At 50.6% G+C, this 19732-nt stretch overlaps 1 protein-coding gene and 1 long non-coding RNA gene across 3 annotated transcripts in view; one reads left to right on the forward strand and one right to left on the reverse strand.

The window, feature by feature from the left end:
* LOC147039864 (protein sidekick-2-like) overlaps positions 1-19732 on the reverse strand; it is an 84889-nt gene that overhangs the window by 2752 nt on the left and 62405 nt on the right. The window contains exons 4-45 of one of the 2 annotated variants that reach the window (XM_085904235.1): positions 19129-19276; positions 14735-14868; positions 14236-14347; positions 13978-14168; positions 13410-13493; positions 13103-13297; positions 12560-12676; positions 12002-12169; positions 11821-11923; positions 11318-11494; positions 11113-11249; positions 10079-10226; positions 9254-9394; positions 8755-8936; positions 8566-8681; positions 8298-8493; positions 8137-8235; positions 7875-8066; positions 7674-7795; positions 7501-7610; positions 7249-7399; positions 6943-7180; positions 6752-6867; positions 6463-6652; positions 6290-6388; positions 6027-6221; positions 5768-5969; positions 5570-5673; positions 5425-5495; positions 5028-5160; positions 4839-4895; positions 4664-4765; positions 4320-4435; positions 4062-4248; positions 3861-3998; positions 3588-3800; positions 3395-3520; positions 3144-3308; positions 2906-3046; positions 2143-2281; positions 1556-1685; positions 200-256 (exon numbers count right to left, since the gene is read on the reverse strand). In XM_085904235.1, coding sequence (XP_085760361.1) covers positions 200-256; positions 1556-1685; positions 2143-2281; positions 2906-3046; positions 3144-3308; positions 3395-3520; positions 3588-3800; positions 3861-3998; positions 4062-4248; positions 4320-4435; positions 4664-4765; positions 4839-4895; positions 5028-5160; positions 5425-5495; positions 5570-5673; positions 5768-5969; positions 6027-6221; positions 6290-6388; positions 6463-6652; positions 6752-6867; positions 6943-7180; positions 7249-7399; positions 7501-7610; positions 7674-7795; positions 7875-8066; positions 8137-8235; positions 8298-8493; positions 8566-8681; positions 8755-8936; positions 9254-9394; positions 10079-10226; positions 11113-11249; positions 11318-11494; positions 11821-11923; positions 12002-12169; positions 12560-12676; positions 13103-13297; positions 13410-13493; positions 13978-14168; positions 14236-14347; positions 14735-14868; positions 19129-19276 — 5942 coding nt within the window. Of the gene's footprint in view, positions 1-199; positions 257-1555; positions 1686-2142; positions 2303-2905; positions 3047-3143; positions 3309-3394; positions 3521-3587; positions 3801-3860; positions 3999-4061; positions 4249-4319; positions 4436-4663; positions 4766-4838; positions 4896-5027; positions 5161-5424; positions 5496-5569; positions 5674-5767; positions 5970-6026; positions 6222-6289; positions 6389-6462; positions 6653-6751; positions 6868-6942; positions 7181-7248; positions 7400-7500; positions 7611-7673; positions 7796-7874; positions 8067-8136; positions 8236-8297; positions 8494-8565; positions 8682-8754; positions 8937-9253; positions 9395-10078; positions 10227-11112; positions 11250-11317; positions 11495-11820; positions 11924-12001; positions 12170-12559; positions 12677-13102; positions 13298-13409; positions 13494-13977; positions 14169-14235; positions 14348-14734; positions 14869-19128; positions 19277-19732 lie in introns of both variants that reach the window. The other variant, XM_085904234.1, reaches the window with a different exon arrangement.
* On the forward strand, positions 10099-12799 carry LOC147039865 (uncharacterized). Its single transcript, XR_015063384.1, has 3 exons — positions 10099-10233; positions 11857-12177; positions 12571-12799. It is a non-coding gene; the product is annotated as an uncharacterized LOC147039865 (long non-coding RNA).

The raw sequence follows: 19732 nt of genomic DNA on the forward strand, positions 1-19732 counted from the left end.
TGGTTGATAAAGATGACCGAAGCGTGCATTGGAAACGCATCCCAAAAAAAGCAAGATGACACCCGAGACGTTCAACAACTCTTTGCACCCAAACCGGGACGGTACACAATCCGGAATCGGACGGGAACTAGCGAGAGGAACCGGTCTGGCTACAAACACTTGAAAACAAACAAAAGCAGGCAGCCGACAGGAACCTCACCAAATGCAGGGGAAGTGTATGAAGACCACCTGTTCCATATGAAAACACCAGCGCCTCCTATAGGTGAACAAAACATTTTTGAAACAGCACATCGCTATATTAACACAAGGACACAGATTTTCCTTTTGATCAACCGGCAACTGGCTATTATTTTAAACAGGTTGGGATGGGCGAGACATTTAAAAAGAATGGGACAATGAGGTCAAGTACCCTTCACGCTCTTGCGGATAGCGGAAGTGGGCGGAGCAACTTTCAAACCCAAGCACTGCTGCAAACTTTCCCAGCCCCCGCCCGCCGCCTCACGGCCTGATCTGGCAAGCGGCCCTTCCCCCATCCCATCTCATCCCAAAATCACCATAGCGGCTCGCTCAGTCCTTTGTCTTGCCGAGTTATGGATTATAGAAGCAGAAGGGGGTTGCCGTCGTCATCGACGCCGCGGGGGTCACCCGGAAGCCCAAATTGTTTTGGAAAAAGAAAAAGAAATTCCACCGGGTTGGATTATAGTGGCAGATTATTTGAATAAAGGAGAGAGACAATTTACTTCATCACGGCACAAACGTGACGTCATTTCCATGAAAGTCAATCTCTTGCATGTGTGACTCAGAAGTGAGATCATCTCTATTTGCTCCATGGCGAAAGCTCATGTCTAAAAAAGTGTCAAGCGCGTAGGGAGAAGCGTGATTCAAAAGACCAGACTTCATTTGGGGAAAATCCTCTGAGATCATTTCGGAGATTTGGGATACGGAAAATGCAAAAAGCAGGAACGTCAGTCAGGTGGTGAAACGCCGAGGGAAATCACAGAAACTGAGCCGACTCATTGTGGGGAAAAGTGAGAAGCCCATTTCAAGAGGGGAGGGGGTGACGAGAGAGGATTTAAGGGGGGCTGCTGCGGAGTTCATACCAAGAATCAATTCTTGCACCTTGACCCTCGGTCACTCGGCTAACCAGAGCGCAAGATATTTCACCACACACAGGAAAAAAAAGAGAGACAGCCAAAGCCTGACATAAACAAGAATAAATATGCATATGGGAATAAAATATTCCAGAATAACACGGTGTGTGGGAAATGGGAATAAAGATGAGAGAGAGAGAGAGAGTAAGAGATCTGGAATTGATGGCCACTCTGGCTCAGCAGATGTAAAGAAACACAATGAGCAACAACATATTATCACAGACAGTGTTCACTCCCACAACGGCGCAAACATCCCTTTTGTGTGCTAATAAACTTGTGCTGAATGACAGAAAAAAAAAAAAAAGACAACACCAAATACTACAGTGCTGACGATGCAGAGTAGTGTGTGTGCGCACGGACGTGATGAAAATCATAATTATATTTTAAAAAGAGGGCTAGAGTACCTGGGAGTCCGAGATTTCAGAGGGTTTCTCTGTCAGGCTGCTGCTCTCCACGGGGATCAAGTCGTTATACTTTGTGCTCACGTCTTCGTCGGAGTAGTTGAGACTGCCTGGACTTGGCCTGGGAGGAGACCTGCATTAAAAAAAAAAAAAAAATCATAAATCAGATCTCAACTGCTGACCACCAAAAGCACTGAGCAGGGAATAAAGGCCCCCTTCAGGTGGTCCCGCTAAACAAACCTAACCCTCACCCCCTTCCCCCGTCTCCTCTGACACGTGTTGACTTTTCCCAGCTGCATGTGGAGAAGTGGCATGAGTAAAAACACACACACATTGGTCCAAAAATTGACCATCCGTCCTTCACTCCATCCCACTTGATGATGAAGAAAGTGTGCAAACATTGACAATGTCAAATGAGATGCCGAGATCTGAACTTCCCGCTGCGTTTGAAGCCCTCACTAATAGGAATGAAATCAGTCGTAAACACCGTCCCCTGTCCGACACGCCTCAGAATTAGCCGAGATCAAGACGCGGCGGCGTTAATCCGTAATCGCCAAAGGGGATTCCAAAGCGCCGTGGCACCGACCGACCTGGTGTAGACGCCGTTCTTCCGGCAGAAGGAATTCTTGACGGACAGCCGGCGGTTGTTGAGCTCCAGGGCGGGGAAGCGGCCCTCGTCTAGGCTCACCATGTCGCCGTGCGTCAGCGCGTTGCAGTTAGCGTTGTTGCCTGGGCATACGTACAGAGACACTGTGTGACCACAGGCCCGGCCGGGCGGGCGGGACAAGACCGTTAGAGATGTTGTCTTCTCTCGTGCGAGCAAGAGAAGAACTTGCAAAAGCAAGAAAAAAAAAAATATATATTGTTTACAAATTGGAACGTACAAGAATGGAGTTTATGATGGGCGATAAAATTATTACGTTTGCCCCGCCCCGTGTGTTAGAGGTTAAAAACATTCTTGGCTGCAGCGGCGCCGCTGCAGCCGCTCTGGGGGGACTTAAGGTCAACTGGCGGTATGTGAGGATGAAAACAAAATAAAAACGCCAAAGCCTGATACATTTGTGTCAGGAGCAAGATTTTCCTACTGTCAGTCAAATAGACGGACGGGCAGGAAGTGACCCTGCTGGGGCAACACCACCCAAGAAATGCTGAGCGAGGCCAAACACACACGCCAATGAACAAGTTCCGACCTTGCCCAACTGAATCTGGTTTGGAACAGATTTATGGAGGAGTTAGCTGCTCGTTAAATAAAAACAACATGAGAGCAAAAATGTTGGATTTTTTTTTCTCCCGAGGGCAAGTAAAAAAAAAAAAGTCGTAAAGCAACCTGGCTACCGTGCGGGCGGGCCTCACCTGATTCTGACTTCTTTGCATATTTCTTGCTCTGTCCTCGGATAATGAGGATGAAAACCAGCAGGAGGATGAAAATAAGCCCCACCAGGGCGACCACCACCAGGAACCACCACTCCTCGTAGAAGGGGGCCACTTTTTGGGCTGATGTAAGAATGAATAAATACATCAATCAATCAATCAATCAATAAAACGTGTTGTTTTTCTTTCATTTCAAGACACTTGGGAAAAAGGCGCTCACCAGATATGGAAGGAGTGGGAAGGCTCGGCGAGCCGTAACCATAATCGTTGACGCCGATCACCCGGAAATCGTAGCTGACGCCTTGCTTCAGCATGTCCATGTTGAATGTGTGCGACGTCACTTCCTTGGGGATGTCCTTGATCAGGATGTCCCACAGACCTTCATCTGGAAAAAACAAAATGGTCCAGGCTGATCAATACGCCCCCGGGTAGCGGCAGATGGTGACACTAAAATCTCGCCGCCACTCTCACCGGAAGGCCTGGCCTCGATGACGTAACGTGTAATTGGAGCTCGCCCCGGGTCCCCGCTGGTCCAGTGGATGGTCAGCGCTGATCCATAGCGAGTGATAAAGGGGTCCCCCGGGGGTCCCGGTGCTCCTGCCAAGCCATGCCAATAACCATTGAAGCATTTTAGTTCAACAAAAAGGATCCAAACGTGACTTACCTTCCCCAGGGCCGGTGGTGATGTTGGCCTCCACTTCGGGCCCGTACACAAAGGTCCTGGCGCGGATGCGGAAGTTGTAGGTGGCGCCGTCGGCCAGGTCCTTCAGCTTGACCCAGAGTGGGCCACCGCCCTTCACGTCCATCATGACAGTCCGACTGACGCCCGGTGGGGAGGAGGGGGAGCGGAGACAGTCGGCGCAGGTCGCCGAAGACTCTGCGCAACACACAATTACGGCAATCGAGATCCAGAAAGGTTGGATCTGGATTTTTATACCGTCAGCGGGTGCGCAGGGCTCGTAGACCAGACGGTAGCCCTCGATGATGCCGTTGGGAAGGGCGGGTTCGCCCCACGACACATTGACTGAAGAGGTGGTAAGCTCGCTGAAGTGGATGAAGCTGGGGGCGCTGGGGGCTGAAACACAAACACAGTCAAGCTTTTGAAACTTTGTTCCAGGGGGGAACAAGGTTTATTTACCTGCTTGTTGGGTGCGGCCCCTGACGGCGGGGCTGCGGGGTCCGTCCCCGGCGGCGTTAAAGGGCGCCACGCTGATCACGTAGCCGGTGTAGCCGGTCAGGTTTTTCAGCTTCACGCCTCCCTCGGGCACGAACAGGGTCCGTAGACGCTCCGTCTCGTTTTTTCGCTGGGACTCCCAGAAGTAGACCTTGGTGGGATTGAGTTACATTTGGAACGAATTTGACCTTTACATATTTGACATCATTGAGTTTTTTTTACCTTGTAGCCTTGGATGTCACCGTTTTGAGCGGCGAGTGGCGGCGGGTCCCACGTGACGTCCAGCTGGGTGGCGGTGGCCGACTGAACGGCCACGTTTTGCGGTGGCGCCGTGGGAACTAAATGCCATCATAGCACATTATTAGGAAGCGACATTAGCTTGAATGATGTGGTACTGCCTTCCTTCCTTCCTTCCTTCCAACTCCCTTTCCCTTCAATAAATCCTGGTTCAAGCTGCATTTGGCTCAACTCCTTCCTGACAGTGGAGCAGAGGTAGGCACCTGCTACGCTCTTTAAACTTCACCAAAGTTTGCCCACCTCTGATTTGATCAATTGCACCCACACACCTGCTTCTCCGACAAAAACCTCCTGGGGTGGGCTGGTGGGCCCCTCACCCACGGCGTTGTACACGCTCATGCGGATCTCGTAGCGCTTGTGCTTGCTCAGCTCTGCGGCACCAAATAAGACTCATCAAAACTTTGACCCGGACATTTTTTTTTTTTCCTTTGTTATGAAACTTACTGTCCAGCTCGAACTGAGTCAGAGAGGCGTCGCTCAGATTGCGGATGCTGTAGGGTGCTGCGGAGGGGAGGTGAAATATTTGATGACATTGAGATTTGAGTTGCTCCACACATACACAATGAAGAGAGACCTTCTGCCACCTAGCGGCCAATCCTTTAAAAGCAGCCCTTTGCTTTGCTTTGCTCTCACCCGTGAGCTCGGCCCAAGCCGACATACTGTTGATGGCGTGGAGGGCGTAACCCCGGAGACGGTCGTACAGCAGCTCTCTGTAGCGGATGCGGAAGCCCAGCAGGATGCCGTTGATCCTCTCCTCAGGGGGAGACTGCCAGGAAGGGAAGGTTGGGTGAGAAAACAAGCGCCTCCAAAAAAATGCTAATGACAAATTGAATTACATAGATAGCTCATTTGAAATGATGCAAACATGATTTCATTACTCTGTTTAGATTTGAAATTAAAAACATGCTACAATCAAAATGAGCCCCCAAAAAAAAATAATTAAAGACTAAATTCAAAATTAAATTCATTAAAAACTAAATTCAAATTTAAATAAATAAATAAATAAATACAAATATTCAGCTTATCTTACCTTCCAGCGAATCAGCACTGACGTGGTGGTGTGGGGCGTGACCGAGAAGATGACGGGCGCTTCGTCTGGCGCTGGCGGGAGAACCAACGATGGAGTGGACTGAGTCGCATTTGGCTCAACCGCGTACTTTTTGCGCATCGCCTACCATCCTGCAAGGTGGTGATGGCGTCGCTCTCCTCGCTGTATTCACTGTCGCCGATATCGTTGGTGGCTTTCACTCGGAATTGATAGGACGTGAAGGGCTTCAGCCTTGGCCACAGAAAGCACGCACATCATCACATTTGGGCTTGAGTATCCCCCCCCCCCCCCCAAAAAAAAATGCTATGAAGTTTTTGGGGAGAACCTGGAGACGACATAGGAGGTGGTGTCGTGGTTGACGGAGGCCGAGTGCACGGTCCAGTTGTTGTCGGGGAGCTGGCGAAGCTGTACGGTGTAATAGCGCACGGGCGAGAGGCCGTCACTACCGGGCTCCCACGACAGCAGGACGCGGCGGGCGCGCACGTCCTTCTGAGGCACGCCGGGACGGCTGGTGGGTTGCGGGCGAGCTAGGGGCAAAAGATGTCATTTTTCTTTCTCATGACAAACCCTTGACCTCACGTTACCTCTTTTCTCAGTGGTGACCACCAGCGCCTCGGCCGCCTCGCCCCAGCCCTTGCGCGTCTGTGCCGTGATGCGGAACACGTAGACGCACTCGGGTTTCAGGCCAGTGACGGTGTACTGGCGGGCGCTGGGACTGAGCACGTCCACAGTGGCGCTGTTGCCGTTGGTGGAGTTGAGGTGGTACGTGATCTGGTAGGCTGGAAAGAGCATTTCATGAAGTGCTTCTTCCCTCATGTAAATACCAAAAAAAGAAATCCTTCCTTACCCAGGATAATCCCGTTGGGTTGCGCGGGCGACTGCCAAATCAGACGCACCGAAGTGGTGCGCACCTCCGGAAACAGGATCCCCATCGGTGGTCCAGGCACTGTGGGAGGGAGATGACATCACCTTTCAATATCCACACAGTAATGGCAGAATAAGAGAAGAAAAGAAGTTTACCGTCGTCCAGAGTCCTCTGAAAGATAGGCGGCGAGCTCGGCCGCCCATCTCCCACGCGGGTGAACGCTAGCACCTGGATCTCGTACAGGACGTATTTGCCCAGACCCGTTAGATGGAGGCTGTGCGTGGCGTTGCCTTCCACCGTCCAGAACCGGGGGCCGGTATCCGAGTCCTTCTCTTTGTACACCACCTGCCAAATGGCGGAGAAAGAGGAGAAATTGCACAGAGGAGCTGTCATCAACCAGCTCTATCTCAGTCACATGAAAAAAAACAAAAACCTTGAGCAGACCTTGTAGCCTAAAATGAGTCCATTTCGGTCTGGCTCGGGTACTTCTGACCAGCGTACCAAAACACTGCTGGAGGTGGTGGCAAAGGCGGACACATTGGTGGGCCCGCAGGATGGTACTAGATACAAAAAAATAAAATAAATGAACACAAATGCGGAGCACATATGAACTACAAACAAGTAGCTGGCCTCACCCGACTCCCGGGTCCGGCCTTTGATCGGCTGACTCCACGGTCCGAGCCCAATGCCATTGAGGGCCTGCACCCTCACCTCGTACTCGGTCCATTCCTCCAGATCCTCGATGGTAAATTCTCTCTCCAGGCGGTCCGATACGGCCTGGGTGAGCGGGCGACCCGACGAGCCCGCCTTGGAGTACTGCACTCTGTAGCCCACTTGTTCCGCGTTACCGTTATACTCCCACTCGGGTAGAGGCTGGTGAGTTAAACGTGAATGAGAGTCTCCAAACCTGTTAAATATCTCATCTCATCTCAACTAGTTACCATCCATCTCAACCACAGGCTGGTCTCACTGGCCGTGCGCAGCGTGACGTTAGCCGGAGCGACGTCCGGAGGGGCGGGAAGCGTTTGGATCTTCCTGGAGGCTTGACTCGGGGGGCTGCTGCCCACGATGTTCACCTGACGCATGCGGAACCTGACCGGTCAATTAGAACGACACGCACCATTAAGATCAAGGGGCTCGAGACCGAGTACCTGGCCCGAAAGCCAAGCCTGACTTGAAAATGTGTGCTGCACCTGTAGAAGGTGTATGGATTGAGGTCAGGAACCTCCAGGGAGCGAGCGTCGGGTAGATTGGACACCTGGTGGACCGTCACCCAGTCCTCATTGTCTCCCACGACACCCACCTAAGCCCACCAATATGGTATTAACGTGACAAACGCAATCCAATAAAATGCCAGCGAGCTCACCTGGGCCTCCACGTGCCAGCGGGAAATGGAGGTCTTGCCGTCGTAGCCCGGCTTGAAGAGCAAGTTGACGGAGCGCGGGCCAATGTTGGAGATGGCGATGTTGGTGGGCGGGCCAGGAAGCTCTGGGAGGTATCGGGAAGTTGAGATCATAAAATACAGCAAATGAGCACCGGCGGCCGGTCGGTCGGTCGGTCGACTGACCTGGCGGGACGCCCGACGAGATGGTGGAGGATGAAAGCAGGCCTTGTCCCTTGGACGTCATGGCGGCCACCTCGATGGTGTACGTGGTGAGCGCGGTGAGGCCGGTGACGCGGTACTCCAGAGTGACGCTCGGTAGGTAGTGGGTGACCCTCGTGTTGGTGCGGTTGAACTCCTCCCATGAGATGCGGTAGCCTGCACGATGTTGGTCACGCACATCAGAAAACGCTCGTTTGCGCTCGCGTGTGCGTGCGCGCGCGCGCACCGGTGAGAATGCCGTTCTTCTCGCTGGGTTCGCTCCAGCTGACTTTGAGCGATGTGTCGAGAATCTCGGTGAAGCTCAGGTGGCCGACGGCGCCTGGCGCTGAATGCAAAAAGACACGCTTAGCTTTTTTTTTTAGGGAAAAATGAAAATAGAAGACTTACTGTCCTCATGCGTCATGACAAGTTTGGGAGGGCTGCGAGGTCCGTCGCCCGGCGTGGTGAAACACAGCGCCGAGGTGTAGTAGTCGCTGAACCTCTTCAGGCCTGTCACATAGCCCACGTGAACGCCGTCTTGGAAGTTGGGCCGCGTCGTCACCATCACGCTCTCACGTTCTTTGCCGGGCTCCCACGCCAGCAGCTGAGAGAGAGAGGTTTTGAATGACGCTTTCATTCTCAGCATTCAATTTTCGAAATATGAACGCCCGCTGACCTTGTAGCCCTGGTTGATGCCGTTGATGAACTGCGGGTTGGGCGCGGTCCAGGTAAAGCGGATCGCTGTGGAGTTGACGGCCTCGGCCCGCACGTTGCCCGGGGCGACGGTGGGCACTGGAGCGGCCAGAAAAAAGAAAATGATCCACCTCGATCGATCGATCGATAGCTGAACAGAGTTCCTGCTTACCCCCTTGCAGGGTCCATTCTGTGACTTTGTGGCTGAAGGCTCCCAAGCCCGCCCCGTTGTAGGCGGCCACCTCGATTTCGTAGTTGGTCCAAATGATGAGGTCCTCCAGCAGCAGCGTGGTCACGTCTGGGCTGGAGATGTTCTTGATCTGATAGTCCACCGGCAGCCCCGTCAGGCGGTACCTGACAAAAATACATGCAAACAGACAGAGGTGTTAGAGTGGCGCTGTGCAGTACTACAGACTCCCTGCTGGGGGAGACAAAGCACCAACTAAATAAAACACATACTTGTTTGAACCGCCTGAAAATGATTGTGTATAAGCTAGAAACAATTTCCCCCAAAAATAAAAAAAAACAGTGGGTAGCTACCACCCAAAGAACCCCCCCCCCCCCCAAAAGTAAAAAAAAAACATAAATAAATAAAATAAAATAAAAAATGTGAAAAAAAGTCACTTGCCACTCAAATGAAATTGAGCAGTAAACGAAAGCCTCCGTCTTACCGGACCATGTAGCCTCGCAAGATGCCGTTCTGGTGGCTCTCAGGCGGCGGCTGCCACTGGATCATGATGGACTGGTTGGTACGACCGCTGGCGATGACATTCTGAGGAGCAGCGCTGGGGGGCTCCTCTGGCAACGACACGCTACAACACACAGCAAACGTAAAAGGCTGAGGTGACTCGACTCCTCTCAAATGCTCGGTCAAGGTGACGAAAAGCTCCAAATCGGCACATTTGAAGGCTTCTCTTCTAAGGCTAATAAATGTCAGGAAAAAACAACGAAGAAAAGAGACCAACTGTAATTCATCAAAAGCACCTTAACTCAGAGCAGATGCGCAATGACTCCAAATGAACTCCATTATGAATGTGATTGATTGATGACCTCCGAACACATGCCTGCTTGCAAAAGGGGTGTGTAGACTTGTGCAAATACACTCTCTCGTGTTTGTTTTTACTTCCCCTCTTAATTGTATTATTTTGTAATTGAAAGTAATCATTACATATCCATGACTTAAAACTAGTTTCCTTTTTGCATTTTTACAATTTTAAAAACTCTAGCAGCTGCGACGTTCTTAACGCAGCGTACGAGATGACAACTACATCAGTCTACTTTTTTTTTTCTTTCTCTTCTGAGCGCCGGTTCACTGCGGCGTGTTTACAAGTACAAACGTGCTTTGTTTGTTTGTGTGTGTGTGTCACCGACTCATGACTGAAAGGATCAGTCAAAGCGGTTGCCATGGAAACAGGCTTGGCTATTTACTGCAAAGTCCATTAACCTTTATGACTAAAAATGGCGACCGGGTGAGGCATTATGGGATGGCAGCTCACCGCTCCGTCTCCTTGCTGAACTGGCCTTTGCCCACGTCATTGACGGCACACAGGCGGAACTGGTAGGAGCGCGCCGGGATCAGGCCACTGACTGTCACTGCGGACAGTTCGGGTTCGATGCTGGCCAGCAGGATGGCCCACGGAGCGTCTGCAAAGTGAGTGTTTAATTCAAAACAATACAGTCCTCACGTTTGCCAATCAATCCATCCATCCATTTTATGAACCGGTTACACCCCACGGGTGTCGCGGGCGCGCTGTAGCTATCCCAGCCGTCGTCGGGCAGTAGGCGGGAGACACCCTGAACTGGCTGCCAGCCAATCGCAGGGCAAACAGAGACAAATAACCATTCACACTCACACTCACACCTAGGGACAGTCTTCAATCGGCCTACCAAACATGTTTCTGGGATGTGGGAGGAAACCGCAGTGCCCTGAGAAAACCCACGCGGAGAACATGCAAACACAGGGAGGGCAGGAGGTGGAATCCAACCCGCACCCTAACTGTGAGGCGGCCGCGCTACCCAGTGCGCCAGCCACCGAGCCGCTCAAGCTGAATTCTTTTGAGTAATTAAGTTCGAATGTGAGAGTGGGGGAAAAACACCTCTGATGAGAATCAAGGCAAATATGTATATTTCAAGTTGAACTCCTTCTCGAATAAAGTTAGTTTTCTGACGACACGCCTCACGCCTCTTAGCGAGTGAGCGTCGTGACGATGGGCCTGCTGTGCGCACATCAGCCAGAATATTCAACAACTCTCACGCAACGACGCCGCTTTTGTGTCAAGGCACTTTGTCCCCCCCAATAGCAAAAGTGATGGACGTCCTTAATGACCAGTACTGATCTTAAATTCTTTTTCAATGCGCTGACGGGGGTGACGACACAGCGGCGTGACGGCTTGAAATACAAAATAGGACAGTAGCTTTGAGGAAAAAATGTTTATCTTTGAGAATGAGCCGGTTTTTTTTTCCCCCAAGTGCTCTGTTTATTCACTGCGACAAGTTTCGTTGATTGCAAACTAGGTCGAGGGTGACCTACTGTTCTCAGACACCTCCAGGATGTAACGCACGAGCGGGCTGTTGCCGTCGAAGGCCTCGGCCCAGGTCAGGTCGATGGCGCGTCGCTCCGAGCCGCTCGGCACAGCCGCGGGGTTCTCGGGCGCGTGAGGCAGCTGTCTGTGACATGAACACAAATGACCTACAATTACCTGGCGACTTCATCCCACGACCCAAGTAATAGTCACCTGACACGGAGGTGGGCGCCGCGGGAATCGTTGCCGCCCACCGAGGTGACGCGGCAGGTGTAGGTGCCGATGTCGCCCGACCAAGTCTGGGAGATGTGCAGGGTGCCGTCGGCGTCCTGCTGCACGCGCGGGATGGCGTGCACGTTGATGGCCACGCCCTCTTTTTCCCACACGTGCCTGCGTGAGGAGGGACCATTTCATAACAAGCGACACAATGTCAATCTGCTTTTTATCATTTTACAGATTCTTGACAATTCTAGTGTATTTTGATCCTTGAGGGGATTTTATGACAGTGGACTTTTTTCATGATAAGAAAAATATGTATTTTATTTGTGACCTTGCACGGTTGGGTTCCGTACTATTTTATGGCCGCAAAGAAAATGTAGCGTTTCCTCACTTTTATTCAGTGCTGAACTGTGGAGCGACTTGATTCCGCAGGGCTTTATAGCATCCGCCTCGGCAGGTCGCCCGCTGAATAAAGGCGTTTGAACGCGTCGGCTTACCTGACATTCACGCTGGGATCGTGCGTGACACCGCAGGTCAGTGCGGCCTTGGTGCCTTTGATGATGCTCTGGTCCTGCGGGGGTGTCGTGATCCGGGTTCGAGCTGAGGCGGCGGCGGCGGCGCGGCAGAGATGAGACAACGTTCCGGAACCACGAGAAGCAATAACGCTCTCGCGCTTACCCCAGACCACGAGGTCGGCGGACGCCTCGTCGATGCCGCGGGAGTTGCTTGCCATGCAAGTGTACGTGCCGGCGTCGGAGATATGCGAGGGCGAGATGAGAAGGCTGCCGGACTCCAGCAAGGTGAAGCGGGGCAGCTGCACAGAACCGCTCGCCAGGACACGCTCCCCTGATGAGGTAACTGGGGTGTCAAGACTTTTGCAAACTTGTCGCTTCCGTGCGGTATAAATTGTTTTGACTCGGCCCGACTACTAGGCTGCAATTCTTATTTTAAATGTTGAGTCCGGGGTTGAAAAAGAGGAAAAATATCAAACGGGACCGACGAGTTGAATGGAAAGCCTGAGCGGAACCGGAGCGAGAAGTGGATCGCAAGGAGAAACCGGGACATGTTTATCCTCATTGTGATGCAAAACAAGAAAAGCCCGGTGCGGGATAAACCTTGGGATCCAAGCCGGCTTTAGCCAGTAAGCCGCCACAAACTATCCTCCCGTGTGTAAAAGATAGCATACGTTCTAATCCCCCCGGGTGTGTACGTCAATGTGTGTGCGTTTGTGCAAACCTTTTTGCCAGGTGATAGCTGGTCTCGGAGCGCCCGAAGTCTCGCAGTGCAGGATGATGGACATTCCGTCAATCACGGTGCTGTCCGAGGGTCCGGCTGTGATATTGGGAGCGATACCTGCGCGGGCACAAGGAATACGTCTGAAGAACAAGAAGGATCTGATGAAGGTCTGATGAGGGCGGAAGTCCAAGCCCAAACATGTCAGGTCATTGAACCTCAAATATCTTGTTTGTGATAAAAGAGAAGGCGGAAGTCCAAGCCCAAACATGTCAGGTCATTGAACCTCAAATATCTCGCTCGTGAGTGCCTGCCTTTTCATTTCGAGTTTGCGCTCAAGTGTCCTTCACTATTCTTCACCTTCACGCCGCGCCAAAGGCATAACTCCTACCGAATGTCGACAGAGGAATGCCTTTGATGAATTGAAGCGGTATTGAAATTCATAGAACAGCAACGCCATCTAAAATATGCACCTCAAAAGATGCCAAAGGCATAAAATGTCATAAAATTGTTTTATTCCAATTTGAGCAAAAATCAGAAACCCACTGGTGACGGCGAGGTACGTGTTGGTCTGGACTTCGCCGGCCGCGTTCCTGGCGAAACACTGGAACATTCCGGTGTCGTCGGGCAGGAGGCCGTTGACCTGCAGGCTGCCTCCCGTGAGCACCCGGTACCGCGGCGTCTTGACCGGGTCGATGGGCGTGGCGTCCTTGTACCAAGCGATGTCAGGTTGGGGCACACCTGTGTGTGTGTGTGTGTGTGTGTGTGTGTGTGTGTGTGTGTGTGGGGGTTAGTGGTAAACCAGTATTGCTGGAAAATATCCCCGGGAAAAAAAATACAAATTCTTGCGCACCTCGCGCTTGACAGGGAATGTCCACCACCTTCTCCATCTCGGCCGTGATGTGCTTCTCAGGCTCTTTGATGAACTGCGGCGGCTCTGGGAGAAGAAAGACACTAGAATGGAAGCCACGCTGATGTAATCCCAAATCCCGCCGCAGCAATCGGCAAAGTTTCAAACGAGAACTGACAGATTTAATTGGAAGGGTGAGAAAGACCAGTGGGGATAGCAAAAACAAAGAAATAAGACGGCGTCAAAAGTCAGATGGAGAGACATTTGGTATTCCGCTTGGATTTTTTTTTTTGGGGCCCTAACCTTCAAACGGGCAGCAGGGGAGGCTGGGTCGGGTGTCAGTAGGCGGCATTCAAAGGGAAAAAGTTAAGCGCACCTTGCTCTTTGAATGCCATCGCAACCTTGACGCTATCAAAGCGTTCAAAAGCAACTCGGGCATTCAAATGCTTTCGCCCGGGGGCAGCCGGCTTAGCGGCGGCTTCACGTTTGGACTGGCTACATTGAATTTCACCAAATGGACAGCAAAAACAAAAAAAAAATGTAGTTAATGACTTAAGTGGGCGTGGCTCACCAAGCACGTGCAAATATGCGCCGGCGCTGACGGACGGCACGCTGCTACTGCGAAGCACAGCCTCGCACTCGTAGTAGCCGGCGTCCGCCACTAGGGGGCTGAGGATGGTCAGTCGACGGCTGAAGTCGCTGAGGCCGCTGCTGATGGCAACGCCGTTTTTCCGCCAGGTGATACTCAACTTGATGAGAGGCCTAAAGAGTGATGAGCGTAAGTTATTTGCCACGCTCTACTTTTTTTTTTTTTTTTAAGCGTCTTCACCTGGCGTTGGCCACACACTCCATGGTGACTTCGGACGTTCCCGTGACGACGCTGGTGTTCCTAGGCGGGATGATGACGGTGGGGGCGATGGGGTCCGCCGGGCCGCCGACATCTACACGCAGACACATGCTGCCGTTTACTGATGGAGTCTTCCATCTTAGCATATGCAACCATTTTGGGGATTCGTGTATCAAGAATGCTCAAGCACAGATTACAATCCACCACGGATCACAAAGTGGGGAGTCCCGTGACTTGGCAAGAATTAAAAAGGAGAGAAGGAAAAAGATGGACGAGTGGCCGATAATCCCGCCTGCAGCCTCATGACATGAGCTGGCTTCTGGGAAGTGGCAGATTGTCAGCTATGCTCCGGCATTCCTGTCGGGAGGTTTTGAGACTTGGCGGCCGTTCCAAACTGGCCTGGCGGGTAAGGAGCCAAACCCGAGCTGTCGCACTTTTAGGACATAACAGGCTGACTACGCATGTGTGTGTGGCCACTCACTCTCCACCGAGAGGGTGATGGGCTGGCTGGTCTTGTTCTCGCCATTCTTATCGTTGACCGCCTGGACGTAGTAGCGGCCGGCGTCTGGCGCCACGGTGGACAGGATGACCAGCGTATTGTCAAGTGTGATGGCACTAGGAAACAAAACATATCAAAATGTGTTCAGCAATATTTCCGTACTGGTTGAAGAATTTGGGAGGAAAAAAAGGAACAATGATTCGCACGATAAGCGCTAAACTACATTTGATGTTTTCATCCAGAGGCCGCGCAACGCATGAGCCATTTTAGCGCCATAATTACGCTCTTCGAGCCACATTAGCCATATTGATCAAGAGAGTGTAAACAATGTGTCGGCAGACAGAGCGCGGCGTAAATATCGACGTCCTCCTCCGATAAGCGTTATGAAACATGATAGTGCGGCGCAAAAACTTCATTGGCCATCTTTTACGGAGATCCTGAACGGCCAATTTTTGGAACATCCCCGGGATCCGACTTTCATATTCTAAAGCGGTAGCAAAAATTTGGAGTTGAAAATGAGTAATGACAAGAATGCTGCAAAATCAGCGACACAATGAGGCTGCCAGACTACTGTCGCTCGCATTCGCCATTCTCCTGCCTCATTTATCTGCCCTGCCGTCTTCTTGCCAGATGGCACTTGAAATCAATACGGGGCTCTAACCTGACATTCAAAAATCCTTCCAAAAAGTTCTGCAGCAGAAAATTGCAGAAAACGACAAGTGCTGAAAAAGCAGTTGAATATCATGAATGCTAAAATAATCGACTATGTATAAAAAAAAACAAAAAAAAAAAACGGCTAGTTTGTGAAAGATTTGAATTTTCACATCCTCCGCTGCGAATGTTCAATCAACATTTGCAGCTGGTATTGAAAATGTCTGCCCTCGGCGCCCCGTGCCGTGTGTTTATTTTAACGCAAGGGTGCTATTTTCATCACCGGAACAAGACTTGACAGCAATTATCGCCGCTTGTTGCGTGTCGATGTGAAACCTTTGACAAGAGCGTTTTTGAAAAATCAAAAATCACTGAGGGGGGGGCTAACTTGACCACTTATCTGGGGACTCCCCCCCCCCACCACTCTTAGAGGGACGGACAAAGGGGTCTCTACAGTCCCCGCTTATGATCTACGGTAAATATTTCATGCCGTCTCGCTGGCGACATAGCAAACACGTCTATACATTATTGAGCTTTTTGGGGATGCGAGCAGAAAGAAGTCGTCCACAGGTGACTCCAGAGGACCTTTTGGAAAACGGGGTGACTCAATTTGGGACTTGGCTTCTTTTTACCTGGCAGTTAAAGACGGCGGGAATTACCCGAAGAGCCGACTCGAAATTTGTGAAGCTGATTATGTGTGACGCTTTTGTTTGTCGCTTCTGGCACAACTGGCGTTTGCAGCAAAAAGAAAGAAATAAAGAAAGAAAGAAAAGCGGCCGAGTTGCTTGCCAGCGTGCCAAGAGAAGGCTCTCCAGCGGAATGGCAGGAATGATGACGCAAACAAGACGGGGAAAAAAGCGGTTTTAAGATACAAAGGACAAAGAAGGAACAAGCAATCGGCCATATTGCCTCGCGAAACGAACTTTTCATTCACAATGTTTTGACCTTGCAGCTTTGTTTGCTGCACGACTTCATCGTCACCAAGATTGCTTCCGATACTAAGCTCAATAAGGGAATACCGAGGCGCAAATCAAAGATCAACATTTTTCACAAAGCGCCGAGTACCGAGCACTTTTTGCACTTTTGCTCCCTTTCTTTCTACGCGCTGCAACGGCCTCGGTGCAGACGCGCGAGCCACTTGAACGATTGACCGACTCTCGCTCGCTGTTGCGGTGAGGTCAGCCGTGAGGATGGAGGAGTGAGGTTACAACCCTCGCAGCGCTAAGGAAGACAAATACCAAAAAAATACTGACAAATATGCGCGCAAAAAGTGTCTCTTCCCCCACATGACATTATTGTGCAGTAGTTTGCAGGATTGCCGTGATTTGTATTCAATTGCAATTGCACCAAAACTACCCGAATGTATTCTATGAAATCACCCGAGTGACTTCTATCGGGGTCATAATTGAATCTAACGGGAGTCAACGGTACGATTTGAACGAATCGCATCATAATGTGAGCGAAGCAATTGGTATCGGAATTCCACGTACCCCAAAACAACAATGGCAACAAACAAGATTTGCTTCCCGTACAGTATGTCGAAGGGGCCACAAGCGAATCTGCCCCCTCACTTATGTTCAGAGGAAGATTCCGGGCAATTCGCTGTTCCCTTTTGACTAATGTCCAATCTATAGCCAAGTGACAGGAACCAACGAGGGCCATTAATTGATCGGACACTGCAGCAGATTAGTCAAAGGTCCCACTTGGTCTTTGCGAGGAAGGTGCGTGGGTGGGAGAGAAAAAAAATCCATGCCTGGCTGTTGATAGGTCAGTTATGTATTCCCTTTTCCCGGCGAAAAGCCTGACAATTCTGAGCAAACGTGCTCGCTGGAGCTTCTTATTATACAGTACATTAAGTCGCTCCCAAATTGCACAACAAATCAGGCAAAGTGGTAAAAAGGAGCGAAAGTCGTCGGGCTCAAAGAAGAGCGATGGGGCTTTACTGGTAAATGCCTCCCCCCCCCCACACATCAAAACAAAGACGCCTCGGCCGGCTCCAAGCCCTCCCTTGACCTCGTTTGTAAAGCGCTGCGACCGTCAATCAAGCCGCCCGGGTATGACTCCAACCTCCACGGAGGGAAAATATGAGCGTGGCAGAAGACCTGGTGTGTCACAGGCGGAGTAGTTACACTCAAACAGTCGCCCAAAGTGGCTGTCAGCTTGCAGGATGATCCGGCTGGTGCAAAATGACACCCGGCTATGAGTTCACGTGCTTCCGAGATACTCCGATGGAAGAAATCGGGATGTGTGCTACGATAATAAATTCGATTACAACACACTGTGTCGAAATATTCAAATTGGAATAAATCGCATCATAAGTGGAGTGAATCCTATCCTAATCGGAGCAAATCGGTTAGCGTGTGCTAATTGTGTGACGGACGCGGTTTACAAAAAAACCCATAAAGGTCCGATGGAATAACAACGGCCCAGAGGCGAGCCGTGATATTTTTCGGCCGCTAAAATGGGCTGAAACTTGAAAAGCACGCTTTGTCCATGTCGGGATTGATCAAATTATATTTCGTCTGCTACCTTTGGACGAGCGCGGCGAGGTGATGAAGACCCTCGGGGAGTCTGCAAATGAAAGTTATGACACCCGAGGAGAGAAAAAAGGTGCCGGGCGGCGAGTGTCATTCAAAGTGGAAAGCGCATTATTTTTCCATTCGGTGCGTTCTTAAAATATGTATAATTTTTTCGACGACAGTATTTGTATGTTCATTTTCAGGTGAGAGAAAATGTGACACAAGCAGAATCAGTTGCCTAAAGGAACCTGGGGGGTGACATCATCAAAGCCGCTTTAAAAGCTTCATTGTCATTCCTAGCCGGCCAATCATTACGCATGATGCTGATGAGGATGAGGATGAAGAGCTGATAAGGAGCATTCACTTCAACCCAGGGCAAGGTCATCTCCCACTCCCGACAAATGCAGATGTGATGAGGAGATTGCGGGAAGGATGATTGTGTGTGTGTGAGTGTGTGCGCGCACTTCCAACCCAAATAGTGCTGTCATTTAAAAAATAATTAAATAAGAGAGTAATTACAAATCATATAAATAATTAAATAAGAACACAATTCTAATAATATAAAAATAAATAATAATAAATAATTAAATAAGAAAACAAAAAAAGCTCAGTATGAAACAATACAATTGAAATACAAATATTGTAAATGAAAATAAAAATGTTTGGCCAGAATCTCGCTATGTTGATATAATCAAAACATCTAAAAATATGATCAGGCCTGTACATGTCACGCAGAGTATGAGCTGCAAACTCATTGATTGTTTTTTTGTTTTTTTTATCAGGCGCTTTTGCTCCTGTTGTCCCTTCCTGTTTGAAAGGAGCATAAAGGGGAAAAATAATCCCATCAGAGAGCGTTCTGGGATCTGACCGGCAGATACTGACGGCGCCTCGCCGAAGAAACACCAACCTCCAAATTGGAGGCCAAAATGAAGGCAGACAAGGAGGGGTGGGGGCGAGCTGAGATGAAAGTAGCTGGCTCGAGTTCTCTTTCAAAACCCAAGATGGGGAACAAAAGAGGGCAATTCCATTTCTCCTGGAGCCAAAGCGGCTTTTTTTGGTCTGTTTTTGCTCATGTGTTGTGGCGGAAACCGAATGCGGGCAAAAAAAACCCAAAGTGAAACTCAAACAAGTTACCACAAGCCTGGTTTTGCGTTCTAATATGAGCGAGTCAAGGCCAAAGAGGGGAATAAAAAACCATTTGCTCACATGCGACTGCTGGGCGGGATCTTGCGTCCGTCCCGGTACCAGGTGACTTGGGGTTGCGGGAAGCTACGGATGCGAGGCGCCGGGATGACGGCGCCCTCGCCCTGCGAGACCGACCGGTCGCGCTCACCCTCCTCGAAGCTGCCCATGACTGCGAGGAGAAATCGGACAAAAAGAAAGGTCAGTCTGCGTCGGCGTTGATGGACAGCGCCGTGCTGTTGCCACGGTTACCTCTCCTCTGTGATGTCAGCCTTGACTTGGAAAACAAAATGACATACCAATTCATAAGCCTAACTTGAATCTTGAAAGTCGGACCGGCCTGACAATAATAATGCGTAAAAAAGTCGGCTTCCGGCGGTGCGCTCTGTCCGGGAAGGCGGGAAAACGGCAAACACGTTGTTACACCTCACTAACGAGACCAGGGAACAACATTTGCGGGCCCCCCTTTTCCGCTAGGGGCGGACGACAGATGTCGCAGGGGCGACGTTACACCGTGACACAAACGACAAAGACAACAAAAATATCAGTCACGTAATCATCGTCATAATAATGAGCGCAACAGCTGTGCTGAAGGGGCAGGTACATCCTTCAGCGGCAACATCTGCCC

Source organism: Syngnathus leptorhynchus, chromosome 22 (assembly GCF_054491065.1).
Source record: "Syngnathus leptorhynchus isolate UIUO chromosome 22, UIUO_Slep, whole genome shotgun sequence".
NCBI lineage: Eukaryota > Metazoa > Chordata > Actinopteri > Syngnathiformes > Syngnathidae > Syngnathus > Syngnathus leptorhynchus.